The sequence below is a fragment of the Oncorhynchus keta genome, chromosome 19 (assembly GCF_023373465.1).
Source record: "Oncorhynchus keta strain PuntledgeMale-10-30-2019 chromosome 19, Oket_V2, whole genome shotgun sequence".
Classification (NCBI taxonomy): domain Eukaryota; kingdom Metazoa; phylum Chordata; class Actinopteri; order Salmoniformes; family Salmonidae; genus Oncorhynchus; species Oncorhynchus keta.
In genome coordinates, this window is record NC_068439.1 from 42034389 (window position 1) to 42054107 (window position 19719).

The 19719-nt window shown below is 41.4% G+C and overlaps 1 protein-coding gene across 4 annotated transcripts in view; it reads right to left on the reverse strand.

Moving 5' to 3' along the window:
• The window catches only part of LOC118397695 (RNA-binding motif, single-stranded-interacting protein 3-like), a 348179-nt gene extending 328847 nt beyond the window's left edge, over positions 1–19332 (reverse strand). The window contains exons 1-2 of one of the 4 annotated variants that reach the window (XM_052470599.1): positions 19238–19332; positions 16203–16385 (exon numbers count right to left, since the gene is read on the reverse strand). In XM_052470599.1, coding sequence (XP_052326559.1) covers positions 16203–16379 — 177 coding nt within the window. In that variant the 5' untranslated portion in view covers positions 16380–16385; positions 19238–19332. Of the gene's footprint in view, positions 1–16202; positions 16391–19099 lie in introns of all 4 variants that reach the window. The other 3 variants (XM_052470597.1, XM_052470596.1, XM_052470595.1) reach the window with 3 other exon arrangements.
• Between the last annotated feature and the right edge of the window lie 387 nt (positions 19333–19719).

Sequence of the window (19719 nt, forward strand, 5' to 3'; positions counted from 1 at the left end):
TGGCGAGATCATGGAACGGGCAGTCCTTCCCCGGGAGGAAGAGCAGCTCCGTCTTGCCGAGGTTCAGCTTGAGGTGGTGATCCGTCATCCACACTGATATGTCTGCCAGACATGCAGAGATGCGATTCGCCACCTGGTCATCAGAAGGTGGAAATTGCACTGTGATCAGTGGTCCATTTTAGCTCAGTCGCTAGAGCATGACGCTTGCAACGCCAGGATAGTGGGTTCGATTACCGGGACCACCCACACTTAAAATGTATACACACATGACCTTAAGTTGTTTTGCAGATTCAGTCTTCCCAGCCTGGTGCAGGCCAACAATTTTTTTCTGGTGTTCTTTGACAGCTCTTTGGTCTTGGCCATAGTGGAGTTTGGAGTGTGACTGTTTGAGGTTTTGGACAGGTGTCGTTTATACTGATAACAAGTTCAAACAGGTGCCATTAATACAGGTAACAAGTGGAGGACAGAGGAGTCTCTTAAAGAAGAATACAGGTCTGTGAGAGCCAGAAATCTTGCTTGTTTGTCGGTGACCAAATACTTACTTTCCACCATAATTTGCAAATAAATTCATTAAAAAATCCTACAATGTGATTTTCTGGATTTTTTTTCTCATTTTGTCTGTCATAGTTGAAGTGTACCTATGATGAAAATTACAGGCCTCTCATCTTTTTAAGTGGGAGAACTTGCACAATTGGTGGCTGACTAAATACTTTTTTGCCCCACTGTATAAGTAGATATCGAGATGTGAACTACCTTGTGCGGAACAATCAGAGGAATCACTGACACTTTGGGATAGGGCTATGTTGAATAGCAATAGCTTTCCCTACACTACAGCATCATATCTGTGATGTCAACAGTGCCAACACAGGCTGAGTGAGAGTCATTGTGCTTCACTTTCATGAGACGGAACGTCTAGCATACCTTCACATACAACTCCTTCCTTTAAATAAGCACATCTATTCTTGCTTCAGAAGTAATAACTTAACTACCATTCACTCTTTAGTAGTCTAATTGGTGCATTACATCAGAGCTCCGTAGTATACAGTTAATTATAACCTGGGTGGTTTGAGCCCTGAATGCTGATTGGCTGAAAGTCTATAAAACAGGTATGACAAAAAATGACTTGTTTACTGCTCTATTTACGTTGGTAACCAGTTTATAATTAAGCAATAAGGCACCTCTGAGGTTTGTGATATATGGCCCGTATACCACACCTTCTCTGGCCTTATTGCTTAATTATAAACTGGGATGATTGAGCCCTGAATGATGATTGGCTGACAGCCATGGTATATCAGACTGTATACCACGGGCATGACTAAATATTTATTTGTACTGTTCTAATTACGTTGGTAGCCAGTTTATAATAGCAATAATTCACCTCGGGGGTTTGTGGTATATGGCCAATATACCACGGCTAAGAGCTGTGTCCAGGCACTCCACGTTGCATCGTCTGTAAGAACAGCCATTAGCCATGGTATATTGGCCATATACCACACCCCCTCTGGCCTTATTGCTTAAGTGGAATGGCAGTTTACCTAATTAAGACCATCACTAACACTGTAGAGGAACAACAGAACAGTCATTTAGCAATTGATAATGACATTCAATTATTGTTTTGTTTTTTTGACAAACCTTTTTGCAGGACACAATCTACATAGACGAGGCAAGGTAGGCAGTCCTTTGTTCACGGCTTTGAAAATGAAAAGCATATCATCATCCTCTCTTTGAGCACACGAACAGAGCACCAAACACACTTTTTCCCCCTTTGAATCTTTTGTCTGTGGTACAGTAGGCTTATATTGACATTATCTACTGAGATAGTGTGTGTGTGTGTGTGTGTGTGTGTGTACATATGCATGCGTGTGTGTATGCGTGTGTACACGTCTCCCTCTCTCAATCTCTCTCTCGTGGTAATGAGTCAGCATACGCAGAAACTGCTGCACCTCGGAGGTGCCTAATGGGGCATGAATATATATTACAGACTCCTGGGGAATGGGAGGGAGAAGTTTGCACTTATTATGACAGAGCCTGTGGGTTACCATAACGATGTCGTGGCACGTGGTGAGGTAGTGTTCATCCCACTGGTAAAAAGTAGTGCAATATAAAAAGTGCCATTTTGGATCTACCCCGGGTAGGCTCTACATTGCACACATGCAGGGCTTAAGTGTGTTAAGAAACCTGGGCTCCCTACTGTGCCAATGGTACAACGGTGTGTTTAATGATCATTAGTAGGTACTTTATATGCGGTATGAAGGAAAGACGTCAAACAGCACATATCATGTATCCTATAGATGGGTTCAGGTTGTTGGGAGTTCAGAAACACATTTTTTCACGCAGTGCAAGAACAATGCATTCAACAATGCAGTTTGAGTGATTTTTTCCCACAATGCAATTACTTTGTTATGAACACAAATCTAAAAGACACGCATGTTGGCAGTACAATAAGAATTGTGTTTTTCATGTATTGTTGTAGGATTTGATTTAATAGATTCCGCGTTCGACAGTTTTGGGTTACGTCTTTCTGTTTCCTATTTGTTTGGAAATCAGTGGTGCAGAGTCTGGCTCTTTTCGCTTCCTCAAGATGTTATTGAGATCGAGTGCCAAATATCATCTAAACACTGGAAAATATTGATTCAAATAGTGCTTGATTATAATTAATTGTGTGGCCCTTCCAAATGGAAACAGATTGTCCAGAGTGAAATATTTGAGTGGAGATGTCACTACTAAACACTGCCTGGAGCATCTGTTGCTGCAATCTGAACTGAGGTCATCTTTCCATATGAGTGGTTTGCTCTCCTTACGAGTTGAATGACCAGCGTAGGCAATACGTTGATATTTTGAAATAGGGTTTAAGTGTTGTGCGTAAGGTGAAATTACCACACCATGTTGGGTTTAAAGAGCAATCATGTGTACGCGCGCACACAGACATACAATACACAGGCATACACAATACACACACAGGGAATTCATTTGGGGATAAGAGCAGAAAGGGAAGACTATTATTACTGTTCTGCCTTAGCGCGTTGTGTTGACAGCCTGTGGCTGAGACAATGTGTAACTAATGGGGTTTAATACAAGCAGGCTGGCCAGGACGAGGACACATTAAACTCCTATTCAAAAATGAGAGCGAGGAAAGGGGAATCAAAAAAGGAATGTAACGGTGCAAGTTTGAATGATGACCGTAGCCGTCACGGGCTGCATGAACAGGCCCCTTTACGAAGCGAAATAAGCAGCCAACGAGTCAAATGTGGGGTTAGTTAAACATGCGGCCCATTCATGTTCCCTCAAAGGCAATTTGTCATGCTGAATATCACCAGTTTAATATGCAAAAGCGCTCCTTTCCTCCCTTCCATCCTTCCTTACCTCCCTTCCAATAAAGCTCTCCTCCCTTCCATCCTCCCTTTCCTCCCTTCCAATAAAGCGCTCCTCCCTTCCATCCCTCTATCATTGCACATTTTTTGACTAAAAAGCCACAACGTGATAATGGGTCTGTATCCCCAACTTGACTTTGTGAACATAATGTTCTACATATTTTCAAAGAAGAGGACTGGGCAGTACGGCTGGGCGATGGGCAGTACAAGAATTGCACCGCGAGGCCAAAACAAAGTATCTTGTGTCACCAAGACTCGGTACGTCAGTCATTTCGACAAATACTCTGCACAAGTCTCACTTAAACCTTACATGTGCTAGCTGAGCTCATCACAATTCATGAGAGCTCAGCGAACAAGCCCAACATTAAACAGAACCATACATAGCCACCCAAAGTATAAAAATATCATTCAGTGGAAACTTTACCCCCCCCGTACCATTTGAGAAACGACTATAGGTAAAACGTAGTGAGGGGAAGTGGGGAACAGGTGGTACCCCTGGATCTCCTGGATCTAGCCCCTCAGGTTAGACGGACAGAGGGGGATTAGGAGCGAGCCGTGATCCCATCAAAGGAGGAACGTGTCACCAACGCCATGTCTTACCACTGAGCCACACACTCCAGTGAGCACTGATCCCGTTAACTGGCTCTCAGAGGCCAGGGCTCCTAAGGCGAGCTGACAGCAGGGCTATTTTAGGGTAAAAAAAAAAATCACTGATTTGGACAAGAGTCTGAGATGGCTTGGCCCTTGCTATCGAGCTCCATTCGAGCGAACGAAAAAACTAAAAGGAGCCCACTTTGCCACAGAGAGCAACCCCTTACTCCACGATGCTTTGAGAAACAGATGAGGGATAAATGTGTTGTGACAGAAGCTAATAGAGTTTTACGGAGCCGAGTGTGTGTGTGTGTGTGTGTGTGTGTGTGTGTTGAGGGGAGGATGCAGAACATTGAACACACACACAACTTGACTGTGCATATCTACAAATGGATGAATTCCTCACATCTTTGAGCTAAACACGTGTATCTCAATAGGATTGGGCCTACAGTCCCAACAATTCAACTGCATCCACTGGAGATACCAAATAGAGCAAAGGCGCTGCAGGTCCTTGAATTGATTTTGACGTTGAATCAACATGGAAAACTGATTGGATTTGCAAAAAGTCATCAATGTCAGGGCATTTAGTTTTTTCCCCTCCACCCAACTGTTGACCTAAAATCGAATTAAATGGTGAATTTCCTTGTTGATTTCACATTGAATTCACATTAGTTGACAACTCAACCAAAAGTAAACCTAAACTAGACGTTGAATTGACTGTCTGTGCACAGTGGGTTGTGTCCTTCCTGATAGAGTTCGATAGATAGAAAGAAGCCCTTCGACGTTATGTGATATGAGTTACAGCCTTTCATTTCATTACTGTAGTTAAGTGCTGTACATACTAAACTGTGCTTCCTCTTCAAGAGAGGCTCATTAACTTATGGTCAATTATCACGAGGCAATTAAGAGTCTGAAACACAGAGTAGAGTATGAAGCTCAATTCTAAACATAAGACACTTCGTCATAGTGCCATCCAAGTACAAACAATCAGTTCGATTTTGTAAGGGGTTTAGATTGATTAACCAGTGCTTCTGGATCCTGGCAGAGGATCGAGGCCGGCCCCAACAATACCCGGAGAAAGGCTGGTGGGATCGGTGGCATGCGGGGATGCTCTTAGAGCTTCAAAAGCATGTGTGGGAGGAGATATAACACAAGGTAATTACCAGGGCATAGCAAATCAAATCAAAAATTAAATCAAAATGTATTTGTGAAACGCTTTTTTTTTTTAATAAGCCTTCAACCAACAACGCAGTTTTAAGAAAATAACAACAACAAGAAAAGTAAGAGATAAAAGTAACAAATCATTAAAGAGCAGCAGTAAAACAACAATAGCCAGGCTTTATACAGGGAGTACCGGTACAGAGTAAATGTGCAGGGGCACCAGTGTCGAGGTAATTGAGGCAGAGAGTTAATCTGCGCTGTTGTGGGGACGGGTGCTAGGCAGGAGGGTTTGTTCAGTGTGTCAGTCTGCATTTCGCTCAAACGTCCACATTCTAACATAAACCAGAACGACGCGGGACAGAGGGAGGAAATATTTGCCTTCGGTATTTGGAGAATGGGTAATGTATAAACAAATAATGAAGTCGAGGCGGGCAAAAAAAAAGTACATTTCATGGAAATTAATTATAGGGAAAGTGTGAGGAAAGCCACCATATCTGCTTTTCATGAATATTAGGCTGTGTTTAGACAGGCAGTCTGATTCTGATACTTTTCCTCACAAATTGCTCAGTTCAGCTCTGAACTGATGTGAAAAGATCTGATGTGATTGGTTAAAATACCAATTAGTGGAAAAAAGATCATAGTTGGGCTGCCTTTCCAAACGCAGCCTTAGCTATCGTTTCCGAACCATGATCACAGTTCAACAAAGCGGTAATAACGACTGCGTCCCAATTGACACCAAATTCTCTATTTAGTGCACTACTTTTGACCAGGGCCAAACGTCAAAACGAGCAGCGCAGTAATAGTGTCAAATGCAGTCAATGAAGCTACAAAAAAGGGAAGCACGTTCCTCCGAGAGTTGAAGGTACAGAACAGACACCTTCTGTCGTGAGGAGCACGCAACGTTCAGCAGTCTCTCTCCGTTCCAGGGAGACAGGCTCAAAAACACCCCCAGACTTCAGAGTGAATAGTGATAAAGAAATTGGTGTGCTATTATCATAGGATACTTAGCCAGGAGCTTTAACGACAGCAACCTGTGTTAAACACTATCACTGGTTTAGCTGGGGATTTATCGAGCTTAACCATACAGCAAGGTGACAGACCATCTGTTCTGGAGCTTTAGGTTGGCTGAATGGAAAAAAAATCAGGGAATCCATAGACCCAAGGCATTATGGGTAGATTGAAAGCATCTGGCCAACAAATGACAAAATAAATTACCAACCAATTCACCCTCATCTGTAATAGTTTTATATTAAAGCAATGAGATTAAAGCAAAGAGTCCCATTTAATCAAAACCTACTCTATCTGGCTAAAATCAAATAAATCTCATCTGCTAAACATTCATTTTGCTTACGCTACGGATTTTGTTCATTTTCAAACACACCCAGTTTACGTGGTGAGCAGTTTAATATAATTTGTAACCTCGCTTTCTGAATTAGCATGTATGTCATCTACGTAATCAAATACACCAGACATAATTGCCGGTATAATAATTCCACTCTGTGTTTAAAAGCTTTCTCCCAAATGAGTCATCCTTAATGAAAACAGACCGCAAATTACCAATGTTCTGAATTATCACTCTCCATTATATGCTTATGAGAACAAACAAAAAACTTTTGAGAGAACAGATATATACACACACCAAAATGGAGCAAAATTATTAAAAAAATTGCGGAATCAGCTCAACTCCTACTTGTGGTTTAAGATTTGTGCTTACTCGGGGACATTCTGCATTCCAGCGCCGTTAATGAGTTTAAAAGGTCACTAGACTGTTATGACACCAATTATAGTAAAATTCCAAATAACCAAATACTCTAGCTTAGCAGAGCGTGGTGGCCAGCTAGCTTAGTATTCTGTGCGAGTTCAACAAAGAATGTGTGCTGTAATGACACAAAACATAAAGTCCAGAAGAACACAGTGAAGGACTCATAGTGCTGTTATTTTCCAGTTTTTAAACAAGTAATTGACCGACATCGGTTCAATTATTTCTTTTTTTTTTCATTTCTGTGAGTGCAATGTTGTTATCTAGATATAAATCAGATCAAGCCGGAACTGAGCGATGTGGTAGGGAGTTGTAGTTTCCAACAGGCCAATATTACACATAATTACCATGTTTTCTGCACTAAATGAACTACAATGACCATTATCCACTGAGTGCCTACTTGTACGGTCTGAGACAGAGAGAACAGACAGAAGAATGCGTGATCAAATCAAATCACGTGCCGAATATGTGTGCCGAATACAACAGGTGTAGAGTGAAATGATTACTTAAAAGCCCTTAACCAACAATGAAGTTAATAAAAATAACTGTTAATTAAAAAATAGATAAGAAAAAAATGTAATTAACAAACAGTTATAATAGCAGCAGGAAAATAAAAGTAGCGAGGCTACATACACTACCGGTCAAAAGTTTTAGAACACCTACTCATTCAAGGGTTTTTCTTTATTTTTAGTATTTTCTACATTATAGAATAATAGTGAAGACATCAAAACTATGAAATAACACATATGGAATCATTTAGTAAAAAATAAATTGTTAAAGAAAATACTGCCTTGATGACAGCTTTGCACACTCTTGGCATTTTCTCAACCAGCTTCATGAGGTAGACACCTGGAATGCACAGGTGTGCCTTGATTTGTGGAATATCTTTCATTCTTAATGCGTTTGAGACAATCAGTTGTGTTAAGGTAGAGGTGTCCATCATTACTTAAAAACATAAAAGTCAATCAAGTGCAGTCGCAAAAACCATCAAGTGCTATGATGAAACTGGCTCTCATGACGACCACCAGAGGACTGGAAGACCCAAATTAGCTCTGCTGCAGAGGAGTGGGAGTTGGAGTGGGTCTATGGTTTCTGGAATAATGGTGTTGATGTGAGCCATGACCAGCCTTTCAAAGCACTTCATGGCTACAGACGTGAGTGCTATGGGTCGGTAGTCAATTAGGCAGGTTACATTAGTGTTCATGGGCACAGGGACTATGGTGGTCTGCTTGAAACATGTTGGTATTACAGACTGTCAGGGACAGATTGAAAATGTCAGTGAAGACACTTGCCAGTTGGTCGGTGCATACAAGTCAAGGTAATCCATCTGGCCCCGCGGCCTTGTGAATGTTGACCTGTTTAAAAGGTTTAACTCACATCGGCTAAGGAGAGCATGATCACACAGTCGCTAAGCTCTCATGCATGCTTTGTGTAGCTTGCCTCGAAGCGAGCATAGAAGTAATTTAGCTTGTCACTGGGCAGCTCGTGGCTGTACTTCCCCTTGCAGCTTGTAATAGTTTGCATCCGACGAGCGTCGGAGCTGGTGCAGTACGATTCCATTTTAGTCCTGTATTGACGCTTTGCCTGTTTGATGGTTCATCTGAGGGCATAGCGGGATTTCTTATAACCGTCCGTCCGGGTTAGAGTCCCGCTCCTTGAAAGTGGCAGCTCTACCCTTTAGCTCAGTGCGGATGTTGCCTGTAATCCAAGGCTACTGGTTGGGGTGTGTACGTACGGTCACTGTGGGGATGATGTCATCAATGCACTTATTGATGAAGCCAATGACTGATGTGGTGTACTCCTCAATGCCATCGGAAGAAACCTAGCAAAACAGTGCTGTAGCTTAGCATCTGTGTCATCTGACCACCTCTTTATTGACCGAGTCACTGGTGCTTCCTGCTTTAGTTTTTGTTTGTAATCAGGAATCAAGAGGATAGAATTATGGTCAGATTTGACAAATGGAAGGCGAGGGAGAGCTTTGTACGAGTCTCTGTGTGTGGAGTAAACGGTGGTCTAGAGTTTCTTTCTCTCCTGTGGTTGCATATTTAATATGCTGGTAGGGAAAACGGATTTAAGTTTCCATGTATTAAAGTCCCTGGCCACTAGGAGTGCCGCCTCTGGATGAGAGTTTTTCTGTTTGCTTATGGCCTTATACAGCTCATTGAGTGCAGACATAGCGCCAGCAAAGGTTTGTGGTGGTAAATAGACAGCTACGAAAAATATAGATGAAAACTCTCTTTGTAGATAGTGTGTCAACAGCGTATCATGAGATACTCTACCTCAGGCGAGCAAAACCTCGAGACTTCCTTAATATTAGATTTAGTGTGCCAGCTGTTGTTCACAAATATACAGACTGCCACCCCTTGTCTTACCGGAGGCAGCAGTTCTATCTTGCTGATGCAGCGTAAAGCCCGCCAGCTGTATTTTATCCATGTTGTTGTTCAGCCACGACTCTGTGAAACATAAGATACAGTTAAATGTCCCGTTGGTAGGATATTCGTGATCGTAGCTCGTCTATTTTGTTATCCAATGATTGTACGTTGGCTAATAGGACTGATGGTAGAGGCAGATTACCCACTCGCCGTCGGATCCTTACAAGGCACCCCGACCTACGTCCCAGATATCTCTGTGTCTTTCTCCTGCGAATGACGGGGATGAGGGCCTTGTCGGGTGTCGAGAGGGGTGGAGAGTAGTTGCTTTGTGATCTACCTGAAAATACATGATCTAAGATTGATAGTTGGTATTCAGCAGTCATAAAAAAGTATGCCTTATTTAATTTGAACAACTACTAAAATTGTGATTTTGTCAAACAGCATAGGCAGAAGCTGATCACTTTGAATTAAATAAAGACATCAAATAGGCCTAAAACTAATGTAATATACACAACTGAAATATTTTAAAGTAATGTGAATAAATGACTAATAAGTGATCAGCAGTAAATGGGCAGTTACTACCATCATGGGACTTTTATTCAAAACATGTTGGTATAACAGACTGTCAGGGACAGGTTGAAAATGTCAGTGAAGACACTTGCCAGTGTTACAGCATTCAACCCACATAACGCAGAGCGCACTTAATGTCTTAAATAAATGATCGAAACCAAAATCCGGGATTCTTTTTTTACAAATCAAAACCGATTTTATTTCTACACCTTGTATTTCCCTGTCACAGCTGTACATCTAAAGCAGTGGTCACCAATACTTCCTGAGTCAAGATCACTATCGCAGTCAAAACCAAACCGAGATCTACACTCTAAGGGGGGAAAAAAAGGTGCTATCTAGAACCTTTAAGGGTTCTTCGGATGTCCCCAAAGGAGAACCCTTTGAATAATCATTTTTGGTTCCTTTCTACAGAGGGTTCTCATGGAACCAAAAATGGTTCTATCTGAAACCAAAAATGGTTATCTTATGGGGACAGCTGAAGAAGCCTTTTAGGACCCTTTTTTCTAAGAGTGTACCGCTCAGATTTAAAAATATTTTTTTGTCATGTTTAAAAAACAGACTAATAAAACAGTTCTGTTAGAATGAGGCATAATAGTTTTATCACAGCTTATTGGCTATATGCCTGGCCTGCCAATATTGTTCTTCTCAGACCATATTATATTTCAAAACTTTGATAACAAAATAGATCAGTTGGTGTAGCAGTTCGTAGTTGTCTTGAACGCACTGAAATCTAAGATTTTGTTGTTTTGAACACTGCGTTAATCTCAGCGGAGGGAGTGAGAGAGCAGCAGGCGGTCTGCCTCGTTCCTTTCCTCCGGTGAGACTGACCGGGGAGAGGGGACACCCTGATGGTGAAACTCGACTGGCACCGCATCGGACTCAGGCAGGGTCACCACTGTCTGCAATTTAGGCACCAATTCTGGCACAAATTCATGTTGTTCCTATGACCAGAGAAAGTGAAATACTCCCTCGATATTAAAATACACACGGAGAGTTACTAATCATAATAAAAATCACAAGGCTATCGATACACTTGGCTACTCATACATCTCAGTGGCAGCGTGAGTGGAAGTAGAGAGAACCACGTTTTATGTTTTGTAAGTGTTGAATAAGACTTGAACTCACTCATAAAAACAGCAGCTCTTTACTGTATTCTTTGACAGTCTCTCTCTGGATATGGTTTTAAAAGATTAAATCTCACATAGGCTAGTATCAAACTTTGCTGTAGCCAGGGTCATGGAAGCTGTAGGTAGGCACGTGATTTGAGCTATCCGATTGGCCAGCGCAGTAGGCCCACTGGTAGGCAAGTTTGACTTTTCCAACAAATTAAATGGTTGAAAATGGGAACACTTTGCTTACCCAGTGCGCAGGTCTTCTGAATCAAGTGCACCTACCACCAACAGCGCAACACAGAGAATTTTAAAAAGAGCACAAGCCTTTATGCCATTATCGTTGGCTTTTCTATAGAAATGTTTGATGATCGACTAGGAATGCCTTGAAGATCGACCCGTTGGGGACAACTGATCTCAAACAAAAACGTAGGATCTACATTCCACATCCATGTCCAGTAAGACCCACGACAGTCTAGCAAAGACCGTATTAAACACGGTCGTAAACATAAACGGAGAGCAGAGGTATGCCATACAGCAGAGAGGCTGTTCAGAATCAGTACCCAATGTCCACACTATGATGAATCACTAATACACAGGAGTATAGTCTAGATGCAAGCCCAGTTTAACGGGGAACATAACATTAGTCCACTTCCACTGATGACATCTTGATGAATAAACTCTCCAAACAAAATCGATGATACCGCTGCAGCCAGTGTGAGAGGCACAGACCCCGGGGCGGCCCCAACTAAATTGCAGACAGTGGTGTCTCCACTTTATTCGACAGAAAAACGCACACACACTTTCTTCCTTTGTCACACACACACACACACACACACACACACACACACACACACACACACACACACACACACACACACACACACACACACACACACACACACACACACACACACACACACGTAAGAGAGCCAGGGTAATGACACAGATACAGTACCCTTAGGGCCACCCACCGAGAGGCAAGGGGCAAGTGTTGATGCTGCTATTGTTATATAGTATCTTGGCTCTCTCAAAGCACACTGGACGCCTCATTACTCCAAACACAGCAGAAACACAAACAACAATGGAGAGAGAGAAGAGCCTACAATATTACAAACCATAAAATACTGTATCTATATGGAGAAGTAATCAGAGAACTGCATCTTCATCTAGTGTTTCATTTCTTCACCATGACACCAGTCCTCACATGACATTGAACTTCAAATCAATGACTTGCCATAGCGAGACTTACTTCAGAATGTGCGTTTTTCTCTGTGTGCCGTGTTGTGTTTACTCTGGTGGTCTCCATAGGCCTGCCCTCCTGTCACATCCAAGGCCTACTGTCTCTCTGTGATGATTGACGGAGGAGGTTTGAGGTTTCTGTCATGCCCTGATGCCTGACATCGTATATATGGAGGGAGGGGGAGTGGAGGCTGCTGTCATTCTGCATGATGATGAAGACCGTTGAGATTGGAGAGTGAATATGCTAAGCGGACTCACTCACAGAGTTGTCGTGTCTTGACTATCATTAATGTGTTTGACCGTTATTTTATAAAATAATGACATACCACGTTCAATTATTACACGATTCAATTAATCATATAACAATTAGTTATGTAGTAATCTGGGGCACCACAGGAAAAGTTATTTAACGAGTTACTATCTCCCGACTAAAGTCAGTCAATTCATTAATTCTCATTACCTCATATCAGTCTCATTCTGAACGTTGACTTCAAATCTGCACGAACCATAGCATAAATGACGAATCAGCGATATACAAATTGGCTTATTTATTTACTAACTAAATAATCACAGAATTACATAAACACACAAACAGGATAGCTTACACATTGATTACTACACAATGCAATGAAAAGTCCCTAGTGGACTAAAACGATATGACGGCTTGTTACACAAAATGGCGGATTCAAAAGAGCAGGAAAGGGAGAGAAAGAAATTACACTATCGTACAGACAGCTGATAACTATGCTAATAAAACGCAAATACTTTGCACATGAACGACCGCTCATTCGAAAGAATTGTAATGTACATATTTACGTGTGTCTGTCTTTGCTGTCTCTCTGTTGAAAACACTCAATCCGTCTACAGGGAGTAAAGTCTCTGGTTGTGTAAGTCTCTGGTTGTCCACCAGAGATCACAATGTCTTTTGTAGTAGTAGCTTCTTGGTTTCGGAGTGTCTGTGAAAACAGATCTTCCAGAGGAAATGTTCGTTAGAATGAGATCCCAAAACAACACATAGGCCCTAGATGCATAGGCTCAGTAGCTCAGTTGGTAGAGCATGGCGTTATTTTACTCGCGTTAGGCTGTCAACTAAAGAACTGCGGGTCCCGACAGAGATCATTGCGGCGCGGTCTGCATTTTTCATGCTGCAGGTGAGAGTGGGAGGTCTGGCAGACGACTTTGGGATGAAAATATTTCTGTTGTCCCGCAGATTATTTGTAAACGGTAGTCTTACTGCTTTGTATGCGTTAGCCTAGGCCTACCTATCTATTGTATTAAAAGCTCCTCTGTCGCATTATTCACACTGCTTCAGCAACCTACCTCTCCTCTTCTAGATGGGCAGGTGAGATCAAATGTGCCTAGCATGTATGTTCTCATTGAAATAGAGTAGTCTGCCAATGCGTGGGCTGAGAATCACTGGCAGTTATTTTTACAAGAAAATGTACTTCATAAATATGATTATGCAATAGTTTACTACATGCCTAGAAATAAATACTGATCACCCAAAATTTGTCTCCATCTGAAAATCTTCCCACTCCTAACGAGGACGCTATAAAATATCTCAAGAGATAATGCAAGTCTTTCCAACTCTGCTCTCTCCAAACTACGTCTGGCATATTGGCTGAGATAGCCTAGTAATACCGCTAGCTTCATATAATGGTCCACATGAGAATCTATGGTAATTTAACCTAGGCTATTTCTTAGATTATCATCATTTTGATATTGCCTATAAGGTGCAAAATTGTTGGGACCAGGGCTGGCAAGTGACGGCCAGACAGTGCACGATCGAGACGGAACTAGCTAGCTAGCCAACCGGATTCGCCAACATTCTCCTAACAGCTTTTCATACCACAAGGTAAGATTAAAAACAGTAGAATTTAAAAAGCAACCGCTATTATGTGACTATCAAACAGCTGCCTGGCAAGCTAGCTAGCATGTTAACAGCACAGTAAAGATACAGTAGCTTTAGTATTTGTATTCACAGGCAAGAGAACTGTCAAAGTTGGTGAGATCAAAAATATTATGCAATCTGCTAATGTTACCACGGTCAAGTTACTGCCCATTTTAGTAAATGCTATTGAGCCATTTTAGCTGGCTAAATTCATTAGCTTTCTAGCTAACGTTTGCTATCTATGTAAATAGCTAATTATATAAGTGACAATACTGTAAGCTAACGTTACAGTAGCAATGCCAATTCAATGGAGGGAGCAGTCTGGGTTAGTGTGACCTGATTTCCTTTAGACTTTTTTATCTAGGTAGCTACAGTAGCTTCAGAAAGTATCCATACCTCTTGACTTATTCAATTCAAATTCAAAATTGATTTAAACATTTTTTTATTCCTGACCAATCTACACACAATATTTGTAAATGTATTGAAAATTAAATACAGAAATATCTCATTTACATAAATATTCACAACCCATAGTCAATACACTTTAGAATCCCTTTGGCAGTGATTACATCTGTGAGTCTTTCTGGGTAAGTCTCTAAGAGCTTTGCACACCTGGATTGTACAATTTTTGTACATTGTTCTTTTTAAAACTCTTCAAGCTCTGTCAAGTTGGTTGTTGATAGACAGCCATTTTCACATCTTACCATACATTTTTAAGCTGATTTAAGTCAAAACTGTAACTAGGCCACTCAGGAACATTCAATGTCATCTTGGTAAGCAACTCCAGTGTATATTTGGCCTTATGTTTTAGGTTATTGTCCTGCTGAAAGGTGAAAGCAGACTGAACCAGGTTTACCTCTAGGATTTTGCCTTTGCTTAGCTCTATTCCGTTTCTTTTTATCCTAAAAAAAACTCCTTAGTCTTTGCCGATGACAAGCATACCCATAACATGATGCAGCCACCACCATACTTGAAAATATGAAAGTTGGTACTCAGTGATGTGTTGAATTTGCCCCCAAACATAACGCTTTGTATTCAGTAAATAAAATGTATTTCTTTACCACATTCTTTGCAGTTTTACTTTAGTGCCTTATTGCAAACAGGATGCATGTTATGAAATATTTTCTGTACAGGCTTCCTTCTTTTCACTCTGTCATTTAGGATAGTATTGTAGAGTAACTACAATGTGGTTGATCCATCCTATTATAGCCATTAAACTCTTAACTGTTTAAAAGTCACCATTGGCCTCATTGTAAAATCCCTGTGCGATTTCCTTCCTCTCCAGCAACTGAGACAGGAAGGACGCCTATATCTACGTAGTGTAATTAATAACTTCACCTTGCTCAAAGGGGTATTCAATGTCTGCATTTTTTTTAAACTCTACCAATAGGCACCCTTCATTGCGAGGCATTTTTAAACCTCCCTGGTCTTTAAGAATCTGTGTCTGAAATTAACTGCTCAACTGAGGGACCTTACATATAATTGCATTTGTGGGTTACAGAGATGAGGTAGTCATGCAACTTATCATGTGACTTATTAATCAAATGTTTTACTCCTGAACTTATTTAGGCTTATTTAGCCATAACAAAGGGGTTGAAAACTTATTGACTCACTCTTTTTTAATTTTTCATTAATTTGTAAACATTTCTAAAAACATAATTCCACTTTGACATTATGGGGTATTGTGTGAAGGCCAGCGACACAAATTCTCAATCTAATATCTTTTTATTATTCCGATGTAACACAACAAAATGTGGAAAAAGTCCAAGGGTGTGAATACTTTCTGAAGGCACAGTACACACACCGATGAACACGAACACACAGGTGAGCGGCACTAAACAGCCAAGCGCCCGGTCTGTCTCTTTCTATACTCTTAGAAAAATACATTTCAGGAATCCAAAAGGGTTCCACCTGCAACCAAAAAGGATTCTACCTAAAAAACAAAAAAGGGTTATCCTATGGGGATAGCCAAATCTCTCTTTTGGAACCCTTTTTTTAAATGTAGCATTAGAAGAAGCCTTCCCTGCAAACAGAAACAGTGCACTGGAGGCAGGCTCATTATTGATCCTCCCACCCCAACATAAATACACAGGCACACACACAGGCAATGTGGAAGGAAGAAGGATAGAGACTTACTTTGTCGTCTTGGTGGCCAGCAGCTGGCTGGGTGTCCTTGCTGTGATTGTCAGCGGTAGGCCTGGCACTCCCCTCTGTCTGGCCGTCCTCTGGCTCGCTCTGCTGATGGGTACCCGACTGTTGGGGGGAGGAGGGGAGAGTCTCCATTGCCATCTGTATGCCACTCTGGATGTCCATCTTCCCCTGCACTGCCATTCCATGGAGAGAGAAGAGAGGAGGGGGAAAGAGAGAACCAAAGAGCGAGTAAGGGAAGAGAAATAGGAAACACACATTCACACACATGCAAGAGGATGTGCAAATACAGTACCAGTCAAAGCTTTGGACATACCTACTCATTCAAGGGTTTTTCTTTATTTTAACCATTTCTCTACATTGCAGTATAATAGTGAAGACATCAAAACGTTGAAATAACACATATGGAATCATGTAGTAACCAAAAAAGTGTTAAACAAATCCAAATATATTTTATAGTTGAGATTTTATTCTACAATGTAGAAAATAGTAAAAATAAAGAACAATCCTGGAATGAGTAGGTTTGTCCAAACTTGACTTGTACTGTAATATACAATTTATTAGGTACATCACCCAGTTCACAAAAATGGTTTGCTTCTACAGACAGTGAGTCACGTGCCGTGGCTTGCTATATAAAGCAGGTAGACAGATGTCGAGGCATTGTTACTGTTCGATAGAATCTTAAGAATTTTCAAAACGAGTGACCTAAGTGTCTTTGAGCGTCGTATGATTGTCGGTGCCAGGCACAACAGGTCCAGTATCGCAGAAACAGCCAGCCTACTGGGCTTTCATGCACGACAATGGCTAGGGTTTAACAAGAATAATGTGACAGACAAAAAACTTCCAGCCAGTGGTAAGCAAAAGCAGCTTGTTGATGAGAGGTCCAAGGAGAATGCCAAGAATCATGCAAGCTAAAAGGGGGGCCACAAACAGGCAAATAATGGCGCAGTACAACAGTGGTGTGCAGAACGGCATCTCGGAACGCACAACTCGCCAGTCCTTGTTACAGATGGACTATTGCAGCAGACCACCACAATGGATTCCACTCCTATCAGCTAAAAACAAGAAGAAGCGGCTCCAGTGGGCACGCGATCACCAACACTGGATAATTGAGGAGCGGAAAACCGCCACCTGTTCCAATGAATGCCAGTTCCTGTTGCGTCATACTGATGGCAGTCTGGATTTGGCGTCAGCAGCATGACGACGAGCACGCAGATGAGCTTCCCGGAGAAGGTTTCTGACAGTTTGTGCAGAAATTCTTCGGTTGTGGTCTCAAACGGATCCCGCAGGTGAATGTGGATGTGGAGGTCCTGGGCTAGTGTGGTTATATGTGGTCTGCGGTTGTGAGGCCGGTTGGCCATAATGCCAAAATCTCTAAAACGAGGTTGAGGCGGCTTATGGTAGATAAATGAACATTCAATTCTCTGGCAACAGCTATGGTTGACATTCCTGCAGTCAGCATGCCAATTGTACACTCCCTCAACTTGAGACATCTTTGGCATTGTGTTGTGTGACAAAACTGCACATAGAGTTTAGAGTGGCCTTCTATTGTCCCAAGCACCTGTCCCCAGCAAAAGGTGCATCTGTGTAATCAATCAATCAAATGTATTTATAAAGCCGATGCCAAAGTGCTATACAGAAACCCAGCCTAAAACCCCAAACAGCAAGCAATGCAGATGTAGAAGCACGGTAATGATCATACTGTTTAATCAGCTTCTTAATGTCACACCTGTCAGGTGGATAGATTATCTTGACAAAGGAGAAATGCTCACACTACAGGGATGTAAACCAATTTGTGTACAAAATTTGAGAGAAATAAGCTATTTGTGCGTAAGTAAATTGTTTGTGATTTTTTATTTCAGCTCATGACACATGGGACCAACACTTTACATGTTGCCTTTATATTTTTGTTCAGTATAAATCAGCTCAGTTTTGATGAGTGACCAAATTGTTGGGAAAGACACGTCACGACGGCGCTGTGAATCTTTGGCCTCTCAAAAAAGTACCATAGCATTAGCTCTGTGCACAGAAATGCATTCATACATTTCCATAAGGCCATAGAGGGTATATATACAAAACATATATATATAATCTCAATATCACGGAGGGCAATATATACTGGACATATTGGATTTAACTGTCGTCCTATTAATACATTATTTTGTAGATTCATCCAACTCAATTATTTGTATTTTCATTCTTCAGCACTGTAGGCCTACAGATAAGTATGTATTACAATGTAGGCCAGCGGTTCCCAAACTAGGGAAAGCGAGCCCATGCAGAGTAGCCTGATATGAAAACGGGGTCACCAGAGAATTTCCAAAATCCTGAAGGAAAAAAATATATACCAAAAAATATATTATTATATCGTCTTTGTAACTCACAATCATTGTAAAAATTCTAAATGAAAATGTTTCCAATCTAAAGGATGCAATTCAACCAGAGAACCCTAAACTACAACATTTGTGAAAATGAAAGAAGAAAAAAACAGTTTACGAGTTTAGATAATTGACGTTAAAGCTTAAAAAAGCAGTTTGCTTAGATTATTCCTTATGGGAAAGTAGGTGAATTGCATTAAACAGCACCAATTAGACGACAAGGTACCCTATCGTGTTTCTTCCCGGGTTTATTCTCTATTCGAGGAAGGTTATTCGAGGATCTACTTGACAGCTTTAGGTCAGTCTGAGTAGACTAAAGGATAATAACGAAAATGCACATTTAGCCTAACTCTCTTCCTACGCGTTGACACAATATCAGTATGTTGTGCCTGTACCTAGACTGTACCCAGACTAGTAGCCTAGTGAGGATACAATGTGCCAACAGCTAAATGTGTTGAACGGAGCTAGCTAACGTAATAGACACAAGTCGCTAGAACACCGAAATACCTGTCACCAGCGCTCCTGGTTATGTCAGTAGCTGCATATCAATGACGAGGAAGATGCGGTAGTGTAACTTGCTTTTACATCTCTGTTGCTTTTTTTGACGCAGAACACCACAACCGTCGGGGACAAAATAATACGTACAAGGTTAATTAAGTAGAGGGGAGTATAACAACTAATGTAGAAGAGGCAGCGGTGCGGTTCGTTTCGCTACTGACGACACGGCAGTGACGGCAAGGTGGAGCCGCACAAACTGCCAGTTTAATGAGAAGGCGTGTCCTTGCGCGCTGTCACAAATCCTCCTCCGCCTAAAAAAAAAGGTCCCGGTTCCCGTGGAGCCGGGGTCATCAAGAGTAACTGTCAAGGGAAGAGGATGGAATAATGGGATTCATGGCGTTGTAGTGCTACTTTTTGGTGCGTCAAATGTTGTCACTAAAGTCACAGTCAAGGAATTCACAGTTCAGTCTTACAGCAACACGTACAGTATGATCTAGGCCTACTTCAGCATTGTGCTCCGATTATAATAACAGTATTGTAAACTCACCAAGACCACATTGTTGACAGCAATGGGTCTTCAAACACAAAGTTTCAGCTTCATCAAATTATTGGGTTCAGAAATTATATTT